General features: G+C 38.9%; 1 protein-coding gene across 1 annotated transcript; it reads right to left on the bottom strand.

Moving 5' to 3' along the window:
* Positions 1-1,169: 1,169 nt before the first annotated feature.
* Positions 1,170-19,149, bottom strand: LOC589146 (2,4-dienoyl-CoA reductase, mitochondrial). Its single transcript, XM_030975286.1, is given in 8 exon segments — positions 1,170-2,023; positions 2,347-2,556; positions 3,152-3,224; positions 3,894-4,011; positions 4,974-5,187; positions 5,190-5,274; positions 5,939-6,150; positions 18,956-19,149. Coding segments are annotated over 8 exon segments (1,050 nt in total). The 5' UTR covers positions 19,031-19,149; the 3' UTR covers positions 1,170-1,960.
* Between the last annotated feature and the right edge of the window lie 109 nt (positions 19,150-19,258).

Below are 19,258 nucleotides of genomic sequence, written 5' to 3'. Positions count from 1 at the left end.
AATACACTTCATACACAAAATATGATCAAATAAAAACATTAAACAATATATAATCAGGTTTTCAGATTCTGATATCAAAATGAATGTTAGCAGCTGGATTACACAGTTCAAACTGTGACTACAATGACGTTTGAACTATTATATTTTCTTTGGTCATCAAATGTCTAAATAATTGTAACATTATGTATTTCAGTATGCTTAAACTTATATTTTATTTCATTTGTTATTGAATAATTGCTTCTTTATTTCAGGTACAGTACAAGCTTGTGTACATTTATGTGCTGTTACTTTGCACTTACCACCATCTACAACATAAGTACTCTAGCTGGTAAGGGATAGAAATAGCCGCCTGCCCATGTGCATAGAGCAGGGTGGTATTCTGAACATTGTTGTAAGTTGTGGTTATCTTTTGTTGTATCTCACAGAGATAACACAGCGCTTATATTGTTGGAAGTTGGTATTCTGAACATCATTTTATCCCTGTGTTATCTCTTGAAGGACTGCCTCTATCTTATCTTTGACCACTGTTGACACGCTCATTTGTATGGACCCTACCAATAAAATGTGTTTTATATAAGCATGATAAGTAGGTCAACCAATAGGAATACTTTTTGCCATATCTGAAGATGCGCCTAGCTCATACTAATCTTGGGCGTAATTAGTTATTTGAGCGCTTATTACGCACGTTATCATGCGCTGTGGCATGTGGATATGTGGATCATGAAGATAAATGACGCTTTCACTATATTGATTAAGATGAGAGCATTAAAATCGTCATATCCTAGCATGTAATTTCTTAGAAAGTTCTCATCTGTGATGTTTCTGGTCAACACACAATCTTCTTCTAACTCGTCTATTGGCACGAAGTTGGTTCTGGCCAAGAAATATTGCCGCCATATATCGCCACGAAAGATACAACAACCCCCTACCTGTTGTAAATATTGTTGTAAATACCATGAAAGATAAGATAAATAAAAGATACAACAATTTTCAGAATACCAATTATCTCGACATATTATCTCTCGTGCGCATAATTATGCAAATGAGGATCAAACGCCACTTTATTAATAATACGCACAATTACAAGCGCACCAAACTATGAGCGCAGGCGCGGCCAATGAGATGAGAGATAAGATACAACAAAAGATAACACAAAAGTTACAACAATGTTCAGAATACCATCTTTATCTTATCTCCAAAGATACAACAATATTAGAGATAACACAGGGTTCAGAATACCGCCCCAGGGTATCAGGTAATAGTTTGGGAATGTTATTTCTGACCATGCAGTTTCATCAGTTTGCTACTGATTTGTTGGTCTAGAAACATATCTATTGTATGATAATCAATTAATGAGCTTTTTCTTCTCTCAAATTAATTCCATTATCAGAACTCATCAGCTTTCACAATAAACATTAATTTAATTTCAAATCATGTAATAACTAATAAACACTTATGTTTTAAAAATATGTTTATGCAAAATAATATTTCAGAGCGTTGTTAGCTTTTCGCAAAAAGCATCTAGTAATTGCTTGGCTGAAGTTATCTTTCTAAAAGAAATTCCCTTAGGTAAGCAAAGCCATTCTCAATTGAAGCTATAATATTTCTTGCCATGTCATTCTAAATAAATTCTCATTATTCAACACCGTGAAATGGCATCAAGCAAATGCAAAACGAAATTAATTCATTCGGATATTTCATATGCTTTTTATAACTATGATTCAGGATAATCTTTTGAAATTAAAAAAGCACATTATCCATGTTATCATAATTCAGAGAATGGCAACAAGATTGATATTTTGTGCATCATCCACAATTTCATGACATTCCATTCTGATCATACTGATTACAGTCAGACAGTCATATATTCAATCATGTGACAGTCATGTGACAGTCATGCGGTATCATGTGACAGTCATGTGACAGTCATGCGGTATCATGTGACAGTCATGCGGTGGTTTCATTTGGTGCCCTTGGTCTTCCTGATCAGTGATTCAGCCAGATCCCAGTCGTCTTTACTCAGCTGAAAAAAGGAGAAGAAAAAACATGTCAATGGATAAAAGGATAAATCAAAGTACCTCCCAAAAGAGATTTTATTTTACCAGTAAAAGTCATTTAAAGGCACCTATTTTACTTTCTTTTTATCAACTAGAAGTCTAGAACCAAGTGAAATCTCAGAGTACCTATCTAGGAAATGCATGTTCTTTCTTCCTCTCTTTACATAAGTGGAATACTAATATGAAATTACATGACTTCTTGTCCTTTTCAACTCAAGAGGAAATAACTAAAAGCACACATTTTCACTTCCAGTTCACTAATTATGAAAACCAGCACATAACCTCTTACCTTAAGGTATCCACTGAACATTCCTGAAGCCTGTAGCGTAAGCCCACCGTCCATGATAAAGTTCTCTCCATTGAACCAGCTTGCATAGTCACTGCAGATGTAGGATGCAAGGTTGGCTATCTCCTCTAACTCTCCTAGGCGACCAATGGGAGTGGCTGAGATCTTGGTTTGCAAGGAATCCCCTGTAGGATCAAGCCTGCTCATGGCTCCCTGGAACAATCAATACAAAAGAGACAATCTTTGAGGCAAAACTTTGAAAAGCTCAACAGTACCAATAATAATCAGCTTTATAATGAATTAGGGTGGAATAAAGCCACTTTTGAATACTACAGATTCAGATTTAATCTTCACTAATGTCAATAAGCATCCCATAAGCTACAAATGAAATGTTTATTTTTAAGTCTCATATTAAATTAAAGAACATTTTGAGAGATCTTTTATAGGTGGCAGGATAAGCAATATCTACAAAGTGATACAAAGTGAGATTTGTATCAATCAGTCTTTGATGTGGCCGTGGAAGCAATAAGTTAATTATGTTACAATGACTGTTAGATATTACTCCAGTATCCTAAACTCCAGGGCAACATGAAAAGAAAATTACACCATCCCGGGCCAACCTTACTCAATGGTCAAGTTTTCTTGCATTATATCTGTCTAATATGACCGGTGCCCCCTGCCCACCCCCAACATCAGTATCCCAAAAGTCCAGACCATGCTACATGTATATAACAATGGTAAGCATAACTGTGAACTTTTTATCCTACTATATTTGTATATATTTTTAATACTATATCACACTAATTACCTCTGTGTAGGCTGGTCCTGGAGACATAGTGTTGAAGCGCAGCCCGTACCGGCCCCATTCTACCGCTAAACATCTAGATGAGGGCACAAGACATACATATCGGAATGATTTTAAAGTTTGAATTAACACTAACTCATCGATATTCATTCTTTTTCATTCATGACAATGTATTTTTTAATACTACTGGTATCTGTTCATGAATACCAGAGTGGTATTTCTAATGCTCTTAGATGTTTTATGACACATAGCAGAATGTTGAATTTCAGATTTTCATGTAAAACATGTGGCTTAATATATACCAAAACATGAATTCTGGAAACCCATTTTATGTATTAATAATATAATAATAATAATAGTTTGTCCTTATATAGCGCATTTCAGGACCGCAGGCCCTTTCAATGCGCTTTACAGATATATATTGTTACCCCGGTCATCGGATTCATGCTTACTCGCACACAAGGTATGCCCATTCTCCACTCCCTGGGGAGCATTCCGGCCAGTCGCCATTTTTACAAGCGCCATTGCTAATCAAACCACATTAGCTTTCGCATCCTACCGGGTACCCATTTAACACCTGGGTGGAGAGTGGCAAATGTAGATCAATGTCTTGTCAAAGGACATATAGTGCCGCGGTTATTTTACTTGATACATAATTATGCTTGGCCAGGTAATGCTCTAGTAGGTATATGAACTACATGCAATTAAATAAATTAACTCATGGCTGTGCATTCATGTAAGTGACAGGATGGCTTAACAATCACCTGTAATGTTCTCTATACCACTCTTACCAGCTGCACTGGGAACTACAAAGGGTGATCCATATGAGCCATAGGTGGTACTCACAGTCAAGAAGTTTGCTCCTGGCAGAAACAAAGATGATAAAAACAAAATCTTAAAAATACTACTTGTAAAATATGCAATTCTCTTCTTAGCCCAGTAAATGTAATATTCCAATGACCACCCTCCCCTCACTTTGTTTAAAAAGTGATATCATAATCATTCTGGGGATTGACCCTGACAAGCAACTTTGCTTTTGTTCTTTCCCATCCGCAAATTGATTTAGCAGGTTTACCCATCATTTCCCCCTTTGTTGATTGTGTTTTCTTTGTATGTTTGTTTCTTTGTGTATTTCCTTGAATTTCATGAAATGTACATGTATATGAAATGTACATTATTTTGTATTTTCCATATTTGTTTTTACTGTAATGCTGAAATTAAAAGAATGAATGAATGAATGAAATAATATGTCTACATTTATGCAATCAAAAGTAATTAAATATTCAAATTCCAATCCAGCTGAGCTGAAAATAATACAAATCATCGGTAGGCCTATCCTACAGATTTCTCTGAAGTGACAAGGCTTCTATATACACACATGGTGAGAATCATTGAAACTGCTCTTTCCCCCATCAATACTATCTGAAAAAGCATTAATAAAAAGTTTTATTACTTTCCTGAAAGGGGGTGGGGCTCAAAAAGCTTGATTTAATGCGAATGAGTCAATAAATTCTATTCTATTCTATATTCTATTCTATGCATTAAGCTAATAAGTCAGGCAGACTGAATTTACAGGAATACTGGTAGTATACATAACAGATGAAAATTCACCTTGCCACATTGTGAGGGGTTACACAATCAAACCTGCCTTAGTGGCCACCTCTCTATAGAGACTACTATCGATAGTAGTGACCTACATGCATGTGTTTTACTATAGAAAGAAATACATGTGTGGTGACAGCTGGTACACCTCTCTTTAGTGGCCACTTCAAGATTAGACCTTGTGTGGCCATTGTAAACAGGTTTGACTGTAGGAATTACACACCTTTCTGCTCCTCGATGAGTCTCTTAGCGATGTCTAGCGTCACATACATTGTTCCATTCAGTACCACGTCGACGATCGTAAACCAAGCATTGGGAGACAGTCGTTCTGTAGGAGCCACAAAGTTAGCAGCAGCATTATTGACGACGACATCTGGAAGTCCCCCGCAGATCTCTACAAACTGATCTACAGAGGATTTAACAGCTTCAGGATCGGATCTCGTATGTTAGCTTGGATTGGATGGACAGGGTTTCCGGTCTCAGCGGAGATCTCTTCAGCTGCCTTCTTTAAAACATCTACAGACCTGTGAGCACATGGAAGAAAGGAAGCAAGATTAATTTGGAGGACAACCTCTACCGGTACTTGTTTGCAGTTAACACTATTAATCTATCATTGTACAATGAGTGCTATGAGAATGAGTTCTTTTGCTGCATGGTAGAGAATTCATGAACTGTATTTTGCTATATATCATAACAAATACAAAGTGAATGAAATGAATCTTTCACTCTTTATATCTTTTAAGAACATTTTTTTAAAATCAGCATCAATCTAATGAAAATAGTATCTCCTGTTATACCATCCGTCTATGATAGACAATTGTTTTTCTGAATTTAATCATTAAACAAACCAACATTGTTATGATGCCTCTGTACAAATTTCTTGGTAGAATAATAGGGTCTATTTCAATCAATTCCCCCCCCCCCCCTCCTCATCAGTCATCACAGCAACATTCATGGAGCTTTTGTAATTCATTCAGGATAAAAATCCAACCAGTTCTAGCATACACAGCTATTGAACATAGCTCTTTGCTACATGGAACAAGGCCAAGCATTAGAGACTTTTTATAACAGTTTTGTAAGATGGCAACAACATTTGTAAAAAATATGTTTTCACTCCTTGAAAACTAAGTTCCTGATAAGTTAAAGATGTAGAGGATCTCCTCTCTGAAAGGTTCTTAACTAGCATACCTGCTGACAATGGCAACCTCAGCTCCAAGCTCAGAAAATGTTTTAGTCATAGTCTTGCCAAATCCTGTTCCTCCTCCCGTCATATATATTTTCTTGCCCTTATAGGTGTCAGGAGGGAGCATAGGTGTCTTCACTGCTTTCAAGTTATCATACTTATCTGAAGGGTTGCTACTGGAGCACTGCGGCGTCCCTGATAAACATCGCACTGAAAGCTATTATGGAAGAAAAAACAAAAACAGGAAGATATAAAAGATGCAGAAACCAATAAATCAAATCAAATCAAATCAAAAGAAAGCACATTGTTTTGGTTGCAGCTGTGGGTATAGGACCTGCTACTATAGTGCTTTCTTCACTCTGTAAAATTGGGAATGGGATTTAATCTATCTCAAACATGGGTCAGCATTTTACCATTCAGGTACGTTCATAGAACAAAGAGATAAGAGAAAGATTCAGCTGCAAAACCAATGTTTGGAAGAATCCTTTTTTTCCTTTTCTTTTGCTTTTATAACTCATCTCCATGCAATAAATAGAAGATTGATTTAGTGTAGCCTGAAATGGCCTAGGCTAAACAGAGCTAGCCTATTGTTGAATACTCACTCACTTGCCTGGCTCAGCTAGGCTCAAGTCAATGAGGAAAAAAGAAAGGAGCCCAAGCCAAGTAATAAATTCAATTCATTTCAAGACTTTATATTCCTGCAGACTCAGCTTCAAGAGCCGAGGTCCATGTAACAATATTTACATAATACATGTAGACCTAGATATAAACAATGAACAAAAATAAGAGGGGAACATGTTATTAAAACAAGTGAGACTCTGAATTGATCTCACTCGCGTCACTGACTAAAACTTAACTCCATGTCCAGGGAGCTACGAGGCCGATCGCCGATGCCAAATGCACCGGCATCGATCGGCGTCGCGTCGGAGCTGCCTGGACTCGAGTTAGCTAACTCAAAGCAAACTCAGAGACTATGGGTGGTATTCTCATAAGTTAAGCCGGGACTAAGTCCAGACTAAACAAGAATTTTAGTTCACACTTCTATGGAATGCTAGGTTTCATCTTCCTCCTTCAATATTCATGACAAAGATAATCTACCAAAGACTTTGTTGAAATTCAGTTCATACTCAAATTATCTTTTTCTTCCCATTTCATTGCAAAATTAATTTTTTGGACACTTGTCATTGAAGGATTAAAATAATCTTTACAGGGTAAATTAGTTTGCAACAGGCACTCCATAAAAGTGTGAACTAACTAAGTACGCGCCAGTGGCGGATCCAGGGGGGGGCCGAAACGGCCGCGGCCCCCCCTATTGGCGGCGCAAAAGGAAGAAAAAAAGAGGAAGAAAAAAGAGAAAAAGAGAAAGGAGAAGAGGAGGAAAAGAAAGGAGAAGAGAAAAGAAAGGAGAAGAGAAAGGAAAAAAGAAGAGAAAGGAAAAGAGAAGAGAAAAGATAAAGAACAAAGCCCCCCCCCCCCCTCCCGGAGGGACCGAATTTGTGTTCCCAAAATTTCAGATAAAGAGGTACTTTTCACGCAACAAATTCCGGCCCGTAATCTTTTTGGTGATTTTCTGTGTGTAAACCCCCATAACCCCCCTAACCCCCCCCCTATTTCATTTTTTTATTTTTTTTTATAAAAAAAAAAATATTCCCATGGCTGACCTATAAAAGGTGACCTTACCCCCCCCCCCCTTCCCCCCAAGGGAGCAAAATGTCAAATTTTCAAATTTCGAGACCCAACAAAAAAAAAAAGAAAAGTGTCCTCTTATTAATTGTCGGCAGGGGCGGCGATCCCAGGGGGACGGGGGACACGTCCCCCGGAAATCCGAAAAAGTACAAAAAATTAATAGCAAACACTGACTAAAGACTGCAGCACACTTATAAGCTCTGGAGGGCCCAAGAGTACAGCGTTTAGACTAATAAAAATGAAAAAAAAAATATTCTCGCTCGTTCGCTATAGCATCCCTTAATATCCCTAAACATACAAGTAAATATTGTAGAAAATCTATATTCAATTGGTATCACGTAAGCACAGTTTACACTGTATATTTACAAGATTAAGAGTTATAGAAATAGATCAGTGCTAGTGTGCTACAAAAATGAATATTCCGCTTGCTCTTTTCAGTAAGGAGTAATACAAGATATTAAGTGTATATATTTGCCAGGCTGATAATTTAACATCGGTAGAGCAGTGGTCTTGTAATCCGGTGACCCGGGTTCGAAACCAAGTCAAGGCGCTAGTGCCCTTTTGGAAGGCATTATTCTTCATTACCAGGCCCCTCGGAGAGGACCTAAAGCCGTCGGCCGTCTGGTTACTTACTAACAAAACAAGCATTTATGCTTTCTTAGCAGTCAGGTAAAATACCCGCTACCAGGCTGATATTTGCCATTTCAACTCCCATAGCGATATCAATATACATGTATATGACAGAGGTCTAGAGTGGGAAATAGAAATCCTAAACTGATATTTACAACCCTTCGCGACTACCTACAAGTTACCAGCAAAGTAAAAGAGGTATATTGATTGGTTTTATAATATAGTTTTGCTAAGGAAAGTAATTTTTTAATACAACAAAACCTGTGAGGGGGTAGTCAGTGCCGTCACCTTCGCCCCTCTCGTACTGATGGGGGCTTGGGGCAGTTGCCCCCCCCCCCCCCAAAAAAAAAAAAAAAAAAAAAAAAAAAGAAGATTCAAACGTATTTCTCACTTTTTTGTAAATTATACTGTCGTATTCGTTTATGGAAAATTCCCAAATTTACAGTGAGCCAAAAATATGCTTATTTAGAAGCCTACGTGTCAAGGCCCGCGGATCGGGAGGCTCGAGCCCCCCCCCCCCCCCCCCACCCTCACTTTTTTGAAAAAGTGTCGCAATATATGCTCGTCTGACCGTAATTAAATACCTAAAATCCCTGAGCTTGCGGGGGATCCACCCCTTGGGTCCTACAACGGACCCTATAAGGCGGGCCCCTGGATGCTTATCTGACGGTAATTAAATGCCTAAAACCCCCGAGCTTCCAGGGGCTCTGCCCTTGGACCCCACTAAGGGCCATAAGGAGGGCCCCTATATGCTCATTTGACCGTAATTTAATGCGTAAAACACCTGAGCTTTAGGGGGCCCCTTGACCCCACGTCAATTAACGACCTGACAGTGTCACAAATAAACGCCTAAAACCCCTGAGCTTCAGGGGGTCCACCCCTTGACCCCCTTTGGGGCTTTTCCCCTGGACCCCAAGCAGCAAAGGCAATATAGTCTCAAACAAATCTACACATTCAAGCTCACTCACACATGATATATTGCGACACTTTCAAGGCTACTTATTATTTCAATTTCATGTTTATACAAACGGCAACAGTTTCAATATAAAATGTAAGTTCTTCCCACTTAAATCATTGGTCTGGAAACAATTATTTGCCCATTGTTGCATATTGTATTACATTTCCACTAACGATGAATTTACATTGTAATGCAATTTTCACGTTTCCCAGGTTTATTTAGGAGAATAGAAGATTGATAGTGTTAAGTTGTTCGATAACATCACTCAATTCGATTTGATTGGAGATATATCTCACTAAAGGCTATTATACTCTCAAACAAATCTGCACCATTAAACTTCAAGCTCACTCACACATGATAATGCGACACTTTCGAAGCTACTTATTATTTCGAGTTCATGTATATACAAACGGCAACAGTTTCAATATAAAATGTAAGTTCTTCTCACTTAAATCATTGGTCTGGAAACAATTATTTGCCCATTGTTACATTGTAATGCAATTTTCAAGTATCTTAGATTTATTTAGGAGAATAGAAGATTGATATTGTTTAAGTTGTTCGATAACATCACTAAATTTGATTTGATTGGAGATATATCTCAGTAAAGGCTATATAGTCTCAAACAAATCTACACCATTAAACTTCAAGCTCAATCACACATGATATATTGCGACACTTTCAAGGCTACTTATTATTTCAAGTTCATGTATATACAAACGGCAACAGCTTCAATATTAAATGAAGTTCTTCTCACTTAAATCATCGGTCTGGAAACAACAATATTTGCCCATTGTTGTATATTATACAACATTTTCCATAACGATGAATATACATAGTAATGTAATTTTCAGGAAGACCATACTTGTCACTTGTTATATTTGTTATATGATACTAAAGCAAATCGTTACGCTTTAATCGATAGGATAATGTGAATAACGTGTCGAATAATAACATCATTACGTGCTATTATTAACCGGACTAGACATGTAAACAACAATTTAAACATGCATACACTTTTGCCAGCAAGCAAGTTTTTCAACAAAGAATACAAAATGTGAACAACGTTTTACATAAATAGTCAGGACAGATTAGAAGATGCTTTAAAGCATGCCCTATAGTTGAACTGTAACAGTTGTCTTCTAAAGTCTTCCATATATAAATTTAAAGAAGGTCAATAATCATTATGAAGGTTGACACATCAATATATATTGTGCATACATGTAACAATTTGAAAATATTTTTTCCTTGGGGGGGGGGAGGGCGTGGGCAATTCAGAAAGGGACCGATATGTGAAAAATTGGGTACTATAGGATTTCCCGGCCAAATTCGCGAGTTTGTCATTCAAATTCATTTGTCTTGCGTTCAAATTCGACGGTTTTAGTGCTGTCGGGTATATCTCGGGTTTATATTCCTTTTTCTAGATTTCAAATCTATGAAGTTTTCGTTAGAATCTATGTATGTTTCATTCCAATTAATAAATAAATTTCTTCTTTCGCTATTTGGTCATTCGATTTAGCGCAACACGATTTTCTGACATCGCGACGGTGTACTTTTAGCATTCTAATTCATTTGTAGCATTCAAATTAGCACTTTGTGCACTAAAATTAATGGTCAATATACATTTCACGTTGTTTAAACACTTTTTATAGCTCATTCTTTTTCTTTCAAGATCGTTTTTTCATGTGTATTTCATCCTATTTTATTTTCTTGCATTCTCTTTATATACTTTTAGATTTATCAGATATTCATCAGCCTTTAAGTTTGATTGTTAAAAAAAGACTTACTGTACATTTACGGACTTGATGGTCTCAATATTTGTGTAAATTTTCATGTAAGGAAGTTGTTTGTCTTGTGTTTCATCATAAATTTATCACAATTTCATTATGGAGGAAGGGTACAATATTGTGACTGGGGTAGGTGTTTTCGTGGTATATGAACATGTCCGTTCAGAGATGCCATATCCCTTGTTTCGCCCTTTCTTTTCCTAATGTCTGACTAAAAACTTATGCTTTGTCCTCAAAATTAATAAATTGAATAACAGAAAAGACCCCAATAGCAAATCATGCATTTAATTGCATTTTTTTAAAGCTGTAAATGTGTGTTGCATTTCTTCCCCCTAACATTCCTAACTTGAATAAACATAATTCGAATACGAATGACAAGTGTTAATTTGAATGATAAAAATGACGCCTCGACAAGTAACGATTAATTTGAATGCTAGTTGAGCAGTTTCTAAATTGAATGACAGATCTATGAAATCCTTCGACCAAAATCCTAAATTAAATACAAAATCGGGAAAATTGAATGATAATTGGCATGGCAAAGCTGATCTGAGCTAACTTAAATGCAAAGTAAATGAATTCGAATGAAATCCTATACTACTAGCCCATGGACTGTGGCCTAAAATGGACGTTTACTAATATCTTTCAAAATGTACGAGTAAATATTGTAGAAATATGTATTCTGTTGGTATCACGTAAACACAGTTTACATTGTATGTGTACAAGATTAGGAGTTATAGAATAAGATCTGTGGTACAAAAATGAATATTCAGCTTGCTCTTTTAAAAAGTCCCTTCCTGCCTACTTACTAACATTTACCTAATATATATTTACAACCCTTCGTAATGCACACTAGATACCGACAAAGTAAAATTGAAGTGTGAAAAAAAGTATATTGCTTGTAATTTTTATACTATAGTTTTGCTAAAGAATGTGATTTTGTAATACAACAAACCTGTGAGGGGGTAGCATAGAGCTATATAATAAGACTTATCATATAGCTCTATGGGGGTAGTCACTTCCGTCACCTCCTCCCCGTTCACTGGCGTACTGATGGGGGGGGGGACCAGTAACCCCTCCCAATAAAATCAAACATGGTTTATTTCTAATTTGATACCAGCAATTTACAAATGCTGCTAAAATGGCATTATATTCCCCTGGAATCCCGGGGCTCTACCCCCTGGACCCTTCCGAGGGCCCTAAGGCGGCCCCTAGATGCTCATCCGTCTGATCGTAATTTCATGCCTTAAAACCCTGAGATTCTGACCTGCCAGTATCACAAATAAACCTTATCAAAATACTCATCTGACCGTAATTAAATGCCTAAAGAACTCCTGAGCTTCATGGGGCTCCGCCCATGACTTTGCCCCTGGACCCCACGCCAATTTAAGCTTTTTGCTTCGCTCGCTTTGCTCTACCTGATCGTAAATACTTGAGCCCCCCCCCCCCCCACACACACACACCCAAACGTTTCTGCTCATTACGCCACTGGCCCCTCTTGCTCACTATGTTCCCTCGTCCCTCGCATTTCGTCCGTTCCCCCCCCCCCCTGGTCATGAAAAGAAATCGCCGCCCCTGATTAAGATTGTAGAAGCCCTAATTGATTGGAGAGCCAGCCAGCTAGCTTAAATATATCTCTTTTCTGTCGTCGTGTATTTCTTTGTTTTTCCTTTGATCTATCCTATTCTCTTTCTTTGTGGATTTCCCTGTTTTTCCTGCTTCATATCCTCTCCCCCGCGCCCCCCCCCCCACTCCGGGGTCGGAATGACCACATGCGTGTTACCAAAATGTCCGGTAAAGGGGTACTTTTCACGCATCAAAGTCCGGCTCGTACATACACAAAATTGACTTTACACACCGGACTTAGGGGTGCTTTCAAAAGGAGGGAACACGCATATGCGTACCCTAAATAACACTGAGGGGGGGGGGGGGGGTCCTCTCCACTCTCCTTATGTATTTCTTTGTTTTCCCTTTTCTATTATCTTCAATTCCCTGGGTGTACGTGCTTTATACACGTGTACCATATTGCTGCTGGTGATTGTAAGCGGTGTGCGTTGATGACTCTTTCACCAGAGCACTTCTAGGATTTTTTTTTCGCAAAAATAGCCAAACAGTTGTGTAAAAAAAATATGCGCGTCCAGGCCGCCTCTTATTTTTTTGTACCACGGCGAGCCCAGATTCCAGTATGAACTCATTTTCATACATAACAAGCTGCGAAAGCTTGCAAAGAGGTCACAAACAATTGGACTATTATTGCTTTGCTTCACTATTTATAAAGGGAAAAAACTAAATAAACTGAGATTCCAACCTTTACGTCAACTCCAAAGTTCTATTAGTAACACGCTGTCTTTACCGATTGAAATGACGATGAGTTGATGACAGATTGATTTGTATAATTAGTATCACCCTTCCTATGCGAACGCGTCCAGGCCAGGGCCAAAGCAGCTAGCTAGTGAATGTTAACCATGTGTTAGATCATCATGGATGCTGTCAGGCAGTACTTGATCGGTGGGGTTTACCCTGACACTTTCTCCTCATTAAACCAGAAAAGATCATTAAGACGAAAGGCGGGCAATTTTCGAATAGGCAGCGACGGGATTAAGCTATTATATATTATATTCGAAAACATAAATGCAATAGTGATGGTCGTGAGGTAACTAAAGAGGAAAAGGACCGCATCTTGCGTTGTCTTCATGTTGTCTTCACTATATGGGTCTTGTCTTTTTGTGCATGCTACGTGTCTTCAAAACAATTGTATCATCTAACTTGAAGTATAATATAATGACTGGGCTTTCTGAGAGCAAGTTTGACCTGGCCGGGCCGGGGGCGGGGGGGGGGGGGCGTAACATCTAGGCCACGGAAGGTCCATTCAACGCAAAAGTTTTACTGGATAATCACTTGCATTTAAATAATAGCGCTAAAAATTTGCTACTCTACTGAATTATAATTCATGCAAATTTGGTATTCTATTTTTAAATATTCATTGAGAGAGAGAGAGGGGGGGGGGTTGAGTACCGTATACGAGAGGAAAGTTAAAAGGTGAGGAGAACCACGAAGGACAACCACCCCGATGACAATTCCCCCCCCCCCCCCGAAACTTGCCACCCTTTTCATTATAGGGGAAGTCAGTCTCCACAAAACTCTTCACAAGTATACATGAAGTATTAGTGATAATCAGTACTATGGAAAACAACATTACACAAAAGAATTGTATGATACTTTAAATATGAATATATTATATAGAACATAATAAATAATGAATTCGTGCATCTTGGAACATTAAGAAAAGCGAAAATTATGCACGCTATATAATTATACATGTAAAGGGAGAGAGAGAGAGAGAGAGAGAGAGAGAGAGAGAGAAAGAGAGAGAGAGAGAGAGAGGGGAGGGGGAGGCGGTAAATAGAGAGTGGAACAAGGAAAGCAAAAGTGGTGGGGGTAAACAGTTGTGAGCACTGATACGAGAGGAAAGATAAAAGGTGAACAAAATAGAGTCGGCAGTGAGAACGAGAGAGAGAGAGAGAGAGAGAGAGAGAGAGAGAGAGAGAGAGAGAGAGAGAGAGGATAAAAAGAAAGAGAGAAAAGTAATGGTATACTTACATAAAAATAGAGAAGGGAGAGCCCGAGAGGGATGAATGAAAAGATAGATGAAACTGGAGGAAGACCAGGGTTTGTGTGAGAGAGAGACTGGAGATATGCACACTTTAAGTCGATTTTTAAGTTGTAGAACGCATTTCGCCATTGGACTGATTTCGCCTTGATATACGCGGCGATATGCGTCCGACCCAAGACACATATCGCCGAAGACGGACGTGTATCTCCAACCAATTTTCGGCGTTCTGTGTCTTAGGACACAGAACGTCACCCGGTCACTCTGGCCCCTGACACCGGTGAAACACCGAAGCGCCGTGAGCAACTTTATGGTGGATATGTGCGCTATATAAATATCAAGTAGTATTATTATTAATATTATGTAATGCTATAGAATATGGAATAGCAATTTACTCTTTAGGGACTTTTGAAACATGTAGTTGATTTCACAGTTGATTTCACTTTGTTGTTTTCACAGTTGATTTCACATTGTTGTTTTCACTGTCCGCAGTGCCAACGGCTATGTATTATTATTACTCATATCTGTTCATCGCCTCTACAATTAAGGCTATTTGAATAAACAACAGCTTTAATTGTTAGGCTTCCTGGGATAAGTTTCAATTGATGTTTAGAAATTTATGTTTGCACCCAGTAGACCCCGCAGGTTCGAGGACAAAAGAAAATTCTGACTTTTTCAATAACAAGATCGAAAACATGATAATAATTTACTGGGTGAAAAGTCAATAGTTTTTTTCACAGCAATAAACATCATAGTCGTGGTTAATTTTTGTACGTGGTACTACGTGGCAATAACATATCAGATAGTTTCATTAACACCAGGTTTACAATTTTAAAGAAAATTGAATTTAAATCCTTGACCATGATCTCTCATTCTTTCTCTCTCACTCTATTCTCTCTCTCTCTCTCTCTCTCTCTCTTTCTTACAATACAATTCAGAAAATACATGTGCCCTTTTGACCCCCCCCCCTCCCCTCGGAGCTTCGTCACTGACTCTTATTCCGGACCGTAAGTCTTACAATTTAACACGTTTAAATGTACAGGTATACCTTGCACAAGTCGAAACCTCTTGGGACCACATAAATATATTAGACTAATAAGAGGTAAATAACATATGTTTTGCATTATCTGGTTGAAAAAGTTGTATCAATTTATTCAAGGTTATCTACAAAACAGATGTGTAGTATAAATTAGGATTAGGTTAAAGTGCCGTATGTAGACAAACCCCCAAAAATGTATAGACTCCTTATGAAAAAAAAGTTAGTGTGGAGCCCCGCACATAATATGCAGGATCCCAAACTATTTTGTTCATAGGCGGTCATGATTATAATTCTTTAGGGTTTGTATATGTTGAGGGCCCACGTTCAAATTTCAAAATTGTTGGGTTCAGAGCTCAATGTGGGGGCCATCTGTATGAGAATCTTGTTTTTAGAAGTCCTATATGACACCGGCCGCTTAAAATCTCGAGCCTCGGATTCAAAGTTAAACGTTAAAAACAGCCCCTGCGGTCATCACTCTTTAGTGAGAAATTTGAAAAAGGGCACAATATTTTGGATGTCTTACGGTAGGGCCGTTTCACAACTCTTAATTTTGCCCTTCATTTGGATTCAGCTCATACCAAATCGCTTGTGCTTGTATTTGAACTCATGTTGGTAGTAATCATGGACAGGGGCGGCAATCCTTGGCCCGATAGGGGGACACGTCCCCCAGGAAATTTAGAAAGATAGCTAGAAAGAAATATAGCGGAAAGAACGCACATATTGGGCTTAGGGATTTTCTAGAATGCATAATTTCAGCATTCAACATTGCAAAATCTCGCTTGGTCGCTAGGCCCCGGCCCTTGCCCGATAACACAAAACTATGGCGCTCCCGGCCGTGATTTATTCATGGTTGGTGTAAAAGATCTTGTTTTCCCTTTCATTTCTATTTACCTAATTGTGTGCTATCACAATCATGATTGTGTCATTTTCCCTTTAAAGGTACTATGTCCCTTTTGCAGCCAACCTCAAATGCTGTAGAACTTTGCAGGAATTATGAATATGTCATGTATGTCCTATCTGTGAAATTTAAACGTTAGCAGTGTCCTCATATTTAAATTATGCAAGGAAAACCGTTTACTTGCTAGACTTCACTGTCAGACACTATTGAGTGACTGACTGGCTTTTTTCTTGCTTTGGTAATAACATATATGAAAATAGTTGTAAAGGGTACATGAGCATTTGTCTACATCAATAACCCACTTCTTGTGATGGCCAAGATTAAACTGATTGAATCTTTGCGCAGCATAAAACGTATGACCATTCGGTACAATTGTCTGAAAATCAAGACTATTACTTTTGGGCTCTATAGCCCTAAAGTCGATTTGACAACTAATAGTCGTTATTTTCCCACTTGAAGACATTTTCAAGTCCCACCTTTTTTAGGGAAGTTTTAAATTAGTATTATCTTTCAAATGCAGTTGGAATTTAACTTTTTCATTTTTTTGGCCTGCAAATGGGACATAGTCCCTTTAAAGCAGGCGCGTAGCTAGGGGCGGTAGGGGCAGTAAGAGGACATAGGACGAAAAAGGAGCAGACAAAGAAACATTTTTGAAAATTCTGACAAGTCGAGAACAGTACCACGAATCGTCTTCTTTCTCTAATAATTTAATGAAATGTCAAAACTTCCGCGCATCGCTCGGGAGGGGGGCAACCGAATTCAGACAAGGATTGGGAGTCAAGAATGGTAAAACGAATCATCTTCTTTCTCTAATAATTTAATGAAACGTCAAAGCTTCCACGCTTCCACGGGGGAAACTGCATTCAAACAAGGATTAAGAGTCACGAATCGTCTTCTTTCTCTAATAATTTAATGAAACGTCAAAGCTTCCACGCTTCCACGGGGGAAACTGCATTCAAACAAGGATTAAGAGTCACGAATCGTCTTCTTTCTCTAATAATTTAATGAAACGTCAAAGCTTACGCGCTACGCGCAGGCAGGGGGAAACTGAATTCAGACAAGGATTAAGAGTCAAGAATGGTACAAAGAATCGTCTCCTTTCTCTTATAATTTAATGAAACGTCAAAGCTTCCGCGCTTCGCGCGGAGGTGGGGGGGGGGGGGGGGGGGGGGGGCGAGAACTCAATTCAGACAAGGATTAAGAGTCGAGAACGGAACAACGAATCATCTTCTTTCTCTAATAATTAAATGAAACGTTAAGCTTACGTGCAAAGCGCAGGAGGGGGAATTGAATTCAGACAAGGATTAAGAGTCGAGAATGGAACAACGAATCATCTTCTTTTTCTAATAGCTTCATTAAACTATGGAGGGTCAAAGCTTCCGTGCTTCGCGGGGGAGGGGGGCTGAATTCAGTCAAGTCATAAGAGTCGAGAATGGTACAACAAATCTTCTTTCTTTAATAATTAATGAAAGGGCAAAGCTTCCGCGCTTCGCGCGGGTGGGAGGAAATTGAATTCAGACAAGGATTAAGAGTCGAGAATCGTCTTCTTTCTCTAATAATTTAATGAAATGTCAAAGCTTCCACGCTTCGCGCGAGAGGGGGGGGAACTGCCTTCAAACAAGGATTACGAGTCGAGAATGTTACAACGAATCGTCTTCTTTCTCTAATAATTTAATGAAACGTCAAAGCTTCCGCGATTCGCGCGGGAGGGGGTAAACTGAAATCAGACAAGGAATCCGAGTCCAGAATTGTACAACAAGTCGTCTTTTTTCTCTAATAATTAATGAAAGGTCAAAGCTTCCGCGCTTCGCGCGTAATGGGGGGGGGGGGGGGACAGCGAGCTGCCCGAATATGAGTTTTTGATATCTTTTCTCGATTATTTTGGTGATAAATAACACTTTCACAATATACATATTACGCTTAAATTGTTGCTCGCTCGCTTCGCTCACTAGCCGAATTGTGAAACCAGAAAATTACTTTTTCGGGCAAGAGGCTATAACCCCCCCCCCCCCCCCACGCCCCCAGAGATAAAAATGTCAAAAATTGTACCGGTATGGTGCTTCTAAAATGACCTTGAAAAAACGGTCTGCGCAATTTTCAAATTTCCGGCCCCCCTATTGGAAAATCCTGGATCCGCGCCTGCGCGCTAACTTAGTACGCGCTACCGGAATACCACCCTATAGCTCTGAAGTCTGAATCTGACGATCGGGGCTGCGTCTCACGAAACCGTCATTATTTAGTACAAGTTGAGCGACATCCCATTGAAATGCGTGTTAAACTTAATACACGCATATCGCATTTCAATGGGATGTCGCTCAACTTGTATAGATCTAGAGTCTATGAATATATATGACGGTTTCGTGAGACATGAGACGCAGCCCTGATCTTATGCTTCCTTGGCCTATCTTATCTTGGCCTACCTGGTTAGAGTACCCAAATATGGAAGGGATTCTGCTACTTCGGTTGACATATCTTGCCACTGCGTTAAAAGCCATTGAAAAGATGAACTGAATTCAATTCGAAAGTTTCAATGTCAATGTCAATGACAAGTCGAATGTTTATCTGGAGATTGGTGCAGAGTACGTGTGTGCAAGGAGTTTGTCGCATGTAGTGCATGTGTTCGCGACGTACGTACGGTGCGCGCCCCTCGATTTGTAGGGGGTTTCCCGTTAATAAGCTTTAGCGGCGCCGCGTGCGCATCATTGCAGCGGATCTTTTGTCTT

This window comes from Strongylocentrotus purpuratus, unplaced genomic scaffold (genome assembly GCF_000002235.5).
Source record: "Strongylocentrotus purpuratus isolate Spur 01 unplaced genomic scaffold, Spur_5.0 spur5_scaffold_8, whole genome shotgun sequence".
NCBI lineage: Eukaryota > Metazoa > Echinodermata > Echinoidea > Camarodonta > Strongylocentrotidae > Strongylocentrotus > Strongylocentrotus purpuratus.
Note: the sequence above shows the minus strand (reverse complement) of the source record. Positions and strands in the feature narration are given on the sequence as shown.